The 8834-nt window shown below is 31.5% G+C and overlaps 1 protein-coding gene across 1 annotated transcript; it reads left to right on the top strand.

The window, feature by feature from the left end:
- Positions 1–6554: 6554 nt before the first annotated feature.
- On the top strand, positions 6555–8240 carry LOC120172694. The gene is made up of 6 exons (XM_039180097.1): positions 6555–6969; positions 7055–7360; positions 7451–7465; positions 7520–7778; positions 7824–7967; positions 8062–8240. Exons 1-6 carry the CDS (start codon positions 6643–6645, stop codon positions 8157–8159), a joined length of 1149 nt encoding a protein of 382 aa, XP_039036028.1. The 5' UTR covers positions 6555–6642; the 3' UTR covers positions 8160–8240.
- Positions 8241–8834: the final 594 nt, after the last annotated feature.

Genomic DNA, 8834 nt, shown 5'->3' with positions numbered 1-8834 from the left:
ATTCGAGTGGTTTTGAAAGACTAAATGTTCAAAGATTAAGTACGAGGTTGATAAATTATGGGTAAAGTACACAAATGATCCGTTGACTATAGGATGTTGCTTTATTGAGTCGTTCGACTATTAAAATTTATAAAATAGTTCATTGACTATATGACATTTCTTTGTTTAGTCCTTCAGCTATTAAAAGTTATAAAATGGTCACCTAACTATTCATATGTTCTAAACTCGTCATTTTTTGATAAAAAATTGACAGTAATTTGGGTTGGAAGTAAACATGCTAACTGATACATGTAGTCGTTTAAGATTTTGTGATCATATTTTAACATATATCAGTCAGCAGATTAACATTCAGTTAAGACTGCAATCAATTTTTAATGAAAAAAATGATGACTTTAGAACATATAAATAGTTTGGTGACTATTTTGTAACTTTTAATAGTCGATGAACTCAACAAAGCGACACCCTATAATTAGAAGAACATTTTGTAACTTTTTTGAGGAACTTAATAAAACAACGCTCTATAGTCGAGAGACTATTTGTGTACTTTACCCATGAATTATTTATTAGGATAAAATATACAATTGTCCACTTAACTATTTAGCCATTTACCTTTTACCGTCGATCTTTCTATCTTGTCAATCGGACCTCAAACTATTTAAATGATATCAATAAAACAACTTGTCGTTAATATTTAATAGAAATACTAACGTAATAGTTAACAAAATTGGTATAATTATATATTTGATCCTTAATACTTATACATTCTATTAATTTGATCCTAAATTTAATTTAATTCAATAAATTTGATCCACCAATTAGATTATAACACATGTCACCATTATATTAAATATCTTTCAACATGATGGTGACACTCTAATACCACTTGTTAGGAATTTGGGAGCAAAAAGAATAACCAAAACGATATCAACATAAAATAAGATATGCACAAGAGATAATATTTAACGTGGTTCATCCTTGCAAAACTCCACGGGTGAGATGAATAATAATTCACTATAAACGTAGAGAACACGAGGAGTACATATATTTAATATCATATGTATCCAAAAACCAAGTTTAGATACCAAAACCTGATATATCCCAAAACACTCTTCTAACATCCCTATAAAATTATCTTTGAAACATAAATCCCAAAAATGATTACATCTCTCCACAATAAAACTAAGACATAATATCTATTTATAAAACTAAATATTTGATCATCAAGAATTTTTATTGTCACAGTTGAAGGAAAATCAAATAGCAAATAAAAGCAGAACAAGAGAGTTTGGGAGAGTCGAACCTCATACGTTGGAAGGAAAAATAAGCATCTAACGACTAAGCAAACCTCCATGTTTGCATTACAATTTACACAACACTCTATATATTTTACGAAATAGTTAATGATAGAAAAAAAATGGTTATGGTAGGATTTGTGCGTAGGTCACATGAAGAACTTAGAAGAACGAAACCACTAAAAAGAAACCTTACATTTAAGTAATAGTTAGGTAAATATATATATATATATATATATATATATATATTAAACATTGGTTTATACAATATTAAAAAGAAAAATTAAATTTAATTATACATTTTTAAAATAAATTTAATATTTTCTTTTTCACATTTATAATTTAATGATTTTATATAATCTTAAATTAAATTTTTAAATTTAATTAATGATTTAATTTTTATTAAAAAATAAAAAATAAAAAATTTATATTTTAGTTAATTTTTTTATAAGATTGTGTACTTCAAAATCTGTAATTATATAACATGATTGAAATAAATTTTAAATTACACATTTTTAACTACACAATCTAATAAAAAATTAACTAAAATATTAATAAAAAATAAAATCTTTAATAAAATTAAAAATACTCAATTTGAAATAATATATATATTCTTTGAATTACAAATCTGAAAAAAACATTAATTTTGTTTTAAAAATATATAAATCTTAAATTTATTTTTTAATATTGTATAAATAACTGTTTAATATATATACACCCAACATGGTGTTTGTTCTAGTGGTTTGACGCTCTTAGGTTTTTAATGTTGTAGGTTTAAATCTAGAGCCGTCTCGAACATTTTTAGGGCTGGAGTGAAAACTCAAAACTAAGTCCTTATAGAACAAAAGTATATTCTATTACTTTAAACAATTAGTTTAATATCAAAGAAAAATGATTGAACTTGTTCGATCATTAGTTTCATTGTTTTGTTAAGAAAACACCTTAAATACGACTAAGAGAATAAAAAATTGAATGTGGGTATGAATTATGATATGAAGCTTGATTTTTAATAATAAATTAAAAAATAAAGAATAACATATTATGTTATCGTAGATTCAGATTAGAGAAGACTAAGAGTTAAAGAATGTTTGGTAAATTGAAAAAGAAGACTTGTAAAAAAAGACAAATATTATTAGATTTAAGTTAAAATTAAATGAACTAACGAGAGATATGGAGAAAGGAGTGAGAAATAGAGAAATTTATGAAATTGAAAAAAATAGAGGCATTAATTATAAAGGCAGAAATTGAGATTGAAAAAATTAGGGGCCTCAATTATAAACGTATAATTGAGATTGGAAAAAATTAGGGACATCAATTATAAAATAGAAAGTGAGATTGAAAAAAGGGCCTCAATTATAAAGTTAAAAAAGCGAGATTAAAAAATTAGGGACCTCAATTATAAGAGTGGAAATTGAGATTGAAAAAACTTAGGGGCCTCAATTGTAAAGGTAGAAAGTGATATTGAAAAACTTAAGGGCATCAATTATAAAGTTAAAAAGTGGGACTAAAAAATTATGGTCTCAATTATAAAGGTAAAAAAAGAGATTAAAAAATTAGAGACTTCAATTGTAAAGATAAAAATTGAGATTGGATAAAATTAGAACATCAATTATAAAAATAAAATAATAAAAATTAAAAATTAGCTATATATATACGTATGTATGTATATATAGTGTTGTGTAAATCATAATACGTGTTGGCTCAGTGTTTAGGCGTATGTATTTTCTTCCCACGGTCCCAAGTTTGACTCCCTCTAACCATTTCCCATGGTACGATATTGAAGATAAATATGGAAATAAATTTAAGTTATGGAAAAACATTTAATCTAATGGTGGTATGTCACATTAATACTTTTGTTAAATATTAACCGATAAGTGGTTTGAATGATATAATTTAAATAGTCTAATGGTGAGATTTATAAAACTAAAAGATCGATGATAAAATTTAAAAATTTAAATAATTAAATGATCAATGATATAATTCACGCTATTTATTAATCTACTTATAATCGTCCGTTAAATATATTTTCGCATTAAATATTTCTTTCATCCGCATCCAGATCAAGACACAATCTACTAATACTAAGGTGTCAAGTTTTAAATTATGATAATATATATCATTAATCTCTGTAGCTATTACTCTGGTAAGTTTTTATATGGTGAAATAAAGGAAATGTAACCTCTTTTAACCACTAAATACATCAAATTTCCCCTACAAGACCAAATTTTCAATAGCAATGGATTTTTTTTAAGGTTCAATGGCAATGGATTGAGTATACAAAAAGGGAACCTTCTACCCTCTTAATTGTTCATGAAGTTTGTAATTAATCAAAAGACATAGTATAACAAAATAACCCTAACGTTTGACAGTGATGTCAAACTTATCTGTATTGTTTTTTGGAACATTTGATCTATTAACGTTTCATTTTGAGTCAAAAAACACCTTCGTTGGATGAAACCGTTAGTCAACAAATAGTCAAATCCGATGATGACGAAGCATGTACGCGTGGAGGAAAAAGCTGATGTGGATGTCGATGTCGATTTCATGGTGCTCGATGATAAGGCACTGCACATTAGATTTTTTATAAAGTAAAAAAATTTAAAATTTATTATTAAAATTTATATTTAATTATTTGTTACTAATCAGAGAGTGACACATGTCACTCTTTGATTGGCGCTTGTTTAATAAAACTATTAAAAGCTTTCATTTTCAGTAATGACACTCACTTCTTCTTCCCAGCTATCAGCACTGCCATTACCACTATGCTAAAACCTCATCTCCAATCTCCAAAAGAATCCACCACTCTTTTTCCCTCCCTCTTCACCTCATCATCAAAAGTCCTTTCATCAGCAACTCCCAGTACAAATATCAACCCTTTATCAACACAAAATTCGATTTTCCTCAAACGGAGGACTAAAGTTTCATTATTTTCTGGGTTTTTCACACAAGAGAGAGATGTGAAGTGCTTCAAAGGTGAGCTTTTTTTTATGACATAGCACCTCTCGATCGTCATAGGATCGAGAGCGTGTGGATCAGGTTAATTATGATAAACCCTTTTTTGTTTTCTTCATGAAAATCAAGTGATATTCTTTGTTTGTTCTTGCTTGTTCATCAATGGGGTTTCTGTTGTGAATCAGTTTACACTCAAACTCGAGACAGTGAATGAGGTAAAGGAGCCTCTTGAATCCAAATTGTTAAATGGAAAATAAGAGCTTTTGTACACAACATCTAAGTTAGTTCTCTTTAACTTTTTTTTTTTTTGAAAAAAATTCATTTTGGATCATCAAAATATCTATGCTCTTGTACAACAGAGGCCAGAGTTCTTGAGACCCAATGGAAAGATCTACTGATGATGAGTCGGTGAATCACTATTTAAGTAGGAAATGTGCATCTAAGCCTATCGATGTCCCCATTATTGCTGAGATCGATCACTACAAGTTTGATCCATGAAAGCTTCCGGGTACACTTTTCTCTTTTCTTTCGTGGTTTTATAGCATATGGGATTCAATTCATATTTTCTCGGGATTCCATTGATTGATTTTAGTATAAGAACACTTGTTTCATTTTTTGTTTGTAATTTGGGATAAATGCATTAACTTTTTGGTTTCTGTTTGATTTATGGATTTTTCCGAATTGAAATTGGGATCATTTGAGGCACTGATTAATTGATTTTGGTTTCTATTTGGTTTATAGATACGACGTTGTACGGTAAAAAAAGTGGTATTCTTCTCACCAATGGACATAAAATACCCAAATGGAAGTCGATCGAACTGGGGGGCCAGAACAGGATACTAGAAGGCAAATTTTACAATTTTATATTTAAGCCAATGAAATGATGACAGTGTCATCTTTGTATTGGTTGAAAATTATTAAAAAAATTAATATAATTATTTTTAAAAAAATTAATTTTTACTAATGTGATATTTGCCATGTCATCATCTTTGTGTATGTGGCTTTACAACGTTAACATGCGATGTTAGGTAAGCTTGCCATGTCATCTCCACGCGTTGACCGTTAGTTGACTAACGGTTTTCATCCAACGAGGGTGTTTTTTGACCCAAAATAAAACATTAAGGGGTTAAATGTACCAAAAAAATATGGATAAATTTGACACCAATGTCAAATATTAAGATTATTTTGTTACATTATGCCTAATCAAAACATGACAAAGGTGTGTTGTGAAACAAGATAAATGTCTCTAACTACTGGTTTATTCCTTTCCAGTTGTTCTTCACATCTTACATTGTTAATTTGCCAACAAATCTTCAAATGTTTTATGCTTAATACTAAAATAAGTGTCTAAACTATACCCTAAAACCTAAATAGGTGCCTAAACTAATTTTCGTCTCATCCAAATGCCTATCGTTACAGTCGTTACCCGTTTAGGTGCCCGGGCCGTCAACGACATTAGTTTCTGCCGTTAAGTGACACGTGTCACAATATGGTAATTTTGAAATTTATTTTTTTAAAATAAAATATTAAAAAATATGACATTTATAAAAAAACTAAACATTTATAAAAAAACTAACTTTCCTTATATTATAAAATAGCCCCAAAATCCCAAATTCAAACCTTAATCTGCCGTCGCCGCCTTTCCGGCCACGATCACCACTACCGACGTAGTCCATGCCATCCTCCTACTCATATGCCGTCATATTTTCCTTCGACCGTTAGAATATATCGATTTTAATCCTAGGGTTTGAATGATTTAAAACGTTGATTCGTCGTCGATCGATCACGATTTTATGGGAGGTTTTAGTCGTCGGGAGGAGGGGAGGTCGAGTGGAGGCTCGTCGACGGTAAAAGGCGATGACCCACGTGGATTTAGGGGTTGAAATAAAGGTTTTTAAAGTTTTGGGTTTATTTCAAAATTTGTATTTTCTATTTTTTTTATAAAAATATATAATTTTTAATTTTAAATAAATTTTTTAAAATTACTAAGTTGTAACACGTATCACTTAACAGGAAAATTAACACCGTTATCCACCCAAACACCTAAATGAGTAATGTTTGTAACGTCAGACACCTGATTAAGACGAAAATTAATTTAAGCACCTATTTAAATTTTAGAGTATAATTTGAATACTTATATTGGTATTAAGTAAATTTTTTATTTCAAAGTTTGAGTTTTATTCTTATTGATTTTCCTTTTAAAAGTCCAATTTTTTATTTGTTTAATGTATAAAAGTTACCCTGAAACCTTAATAAAAGCAGCCTGTCTTCAACGTTCTCTACTCATCCCTCTCCATTAGGGTCCCTCTCTTTTACATCTCTGCTAAGCAAATCTTTTACACTCCTCCTCTGTTTTCCCCTGTTATTTCCCCCTGTTTTTTTGGTCATAGCTGAGCTTATGGATGATGCCGAGTTTTGGCTGCCGGCCGAGTTTTTAGCGGACGACGATGGGATTATGAAGAAAGGGAACCTTAAGAACGAAAACGATGGAAAAACCGGAACTGAGTCGTGGGCATCTAGTCATGGTTTCCCCTCTGAGTTGCCTTACGAGTTTGACTCGTTCGGCTCGGTCTCAGCTCTGAGCTCCCCTGTTGAATCCGTTGTCGAGTCGACGGAGACTGAGAGCAGTGACGAGGATGAGTTTCTCGCTGGATTGACTCGCCGTCTCGCTTACTCCACGAGTCAGAAACTCACTGTTGCCACTCTTTCCTCGGACAAAAACGAGGTATATAATAATTTGCTTTTTCGTTTTCTTGAGCAGAGTTAGTCGTGGTTCAGCTTTTAAATACGGTTTTCTTTCTTAAATTTAGAAAAACGGAGCTTTGGCGAGTTCACCAAGGTCGACTCTGAGTGGACTCGCGTACTTGTTATCTTCAAGCAACAATAGCCCCATTGGACCTTCTCAAGTTCCATCTCCGTCAACAACACCATTCTGTGCTCAAAACGACACTTGGGATCTCATTTATACCGCAGCTGGTCAAGTTGCAAGGCTCAGATTGAGCAATGAAGTCCCCAAATACACCAACTTCAGCCATGGTTACATGTTGAAATTATTAGAACTCGAGTGGCGGATGTTTGTTCTTGCTAGAGATTTCCGGAATCGAACAACTGCGTTTGTAGGTTTTGTCATATCATTTTTTAGAAAGTGAAGTTATTTCTTTCGTTTTTAGGGCTCATTAGGTTGTTTTCTCTGTGTTTTTGGTTAGTTTAATGGAAGACAAGTGAAGGCGAGTAACTGGCAAGCACAAGTTCAACAGCAGCTGCAGCTGCAGCAGCAGCAGATTCAGGGTAGGATAAGGAATAATGTTGTAGGGGGAAGACCATTAGGGTTGCCTCAATCTTCATGGCCACCACTTCAAGTTCAGTCCCAGCCAAAGCAGCTTCAGAGTCAGAACCACCCTGGTTCCGGCATGAGACCAATGTTCATCCACGGATCCAGAGGCGTTAAACGAGAGTGCGCCGGTACCGGTGTCTTCATCCCTCGTAGATACAACACCAACACCAACACCAACACCAACACCAACACCAACACCAACACCAACACCAGCACCAGCACCAGCACCAGCACCAGCACCAGCACCACTACTGAACCTAGAATGAAATCAGGTTGCTCGACAGCGTTACTTCCAGCAAAGGTTGTCCAAGCGCTAAATCTCAACTTCCCTAATACCAACAACCGTCACGTTCAGCCTCGATTCGATCCAGGTTTCGCATCAAGCTATGGTAAGTGTTAACCCCACCGTGTCTGGTTTGTTCAGAATCAACGTTATAATTAAAAACCATGCTTACTGAGATTCATAACGTTCCAACTTTGCAGATGCATTGGTAGCAAGAAGAAATGCATTGTTGACACAAGCAAGAAGAAATTACAGACAAGAAGGAAGCCTAAATCTACCTCAGGAATGGACTTACTGATTTTTTAGATTAATGGTTGTTTTGTTGGGAAAATGGTAGTGATAGTAGGATTTAGGTATATGGTAGTATTTTGCTTTATTATTATTATATGTATGTAAAGTAAGAATTCAAGAATGTGATGTAGTTTAGAAAAATTCAAGGAAATAAGAGTGTTTAAGTTAACAAATTCTGGGTTTTTTTTTTTTTTTTTTTTAAGTATTCAAGGAGATTTGAAGATTGCAGCCCGTGGATCAACTACAGGAGCAAAAAGTAGGGGAAGAGATGGTTCTTATTTGTTGTAATAAATTTTATTTTTTAGTTTTGAATTTAATGGGGGCAATTGGATTTTGTCTTTGAAATTTTGGGGGGAAAAGGAATAAAATTACATTATCCTCTTTTGTAATATGCCATTTGGAAGTTAATACATATACATGTATATATATATATATATATATATATATGTATTATCATCAGCTTATGATTTATTATTCTATTAATTTTGAAGAAGATATTATAATAGTTTATCACGAAATTGATTCTTTTAATTCAATTTTCTCTGTTGATATCATTCAAATTCTAATCAAATCTCTAAAGCATCAGTGTTACAACAGTTAAGTTCACCCTTAAATCTAACCATTCGTCGATCATTAAATGTTAATTTAGAATATAATTTAAAACACTTGAATTAAATTTTAT

The sequence above is a fragment of the Hibiscus syriacus genome, unplaced genomic scaffold (genome assembly GCF_006381635.1).
Source record: "Hibiscus syriacus cultivar Baekdansim isolate YM2019G1 unplaced genomic scaffold, ASM638163v2 tig00111877_pilon, whole genome shotgun sequence".
Taxonomy (NCBI): domain Eukaryota; kingdom Viridiplantae; phylum Streptophyta; class Magnoliopsida; order Malvales; family Malvaceae; genus Hibiscus; species Hibiscus syriacus.
The sequence above is the reverse complement of the archived record's forward strand: the minus strand, read 5'-3'. Positions and strand labels throughout refer to the sequence as shown.

What these genes read in the sequence shown, in the direction of transcription:
- LOC120172694 (XM_039180097.1), top strand. Translation starts at nt 6,643, where the DNA reads ATGGATGATGCCGAGTTTTGGCTGCCGGCCGAGTTTTTAGCGGACGAC. An exon ending in TTTCCTCGGACAAAAACGAG is followed by an intron (nt 6,970 to 7,054) that starts GTATATAATAAT and finishes TCTTAAATTTAG; the next exon opens with AAAAACGGAGCTTTGGCGAG. An exon ending in AGGTTTCGCATCAAGCTATG is followed by an intron (nt 7,968 to 8,061) that starts GTAAGTGTTAAC and finishes CCAACTTTGCAG; the next exon opens with ATGCATTGGTAGCAAGAAGA.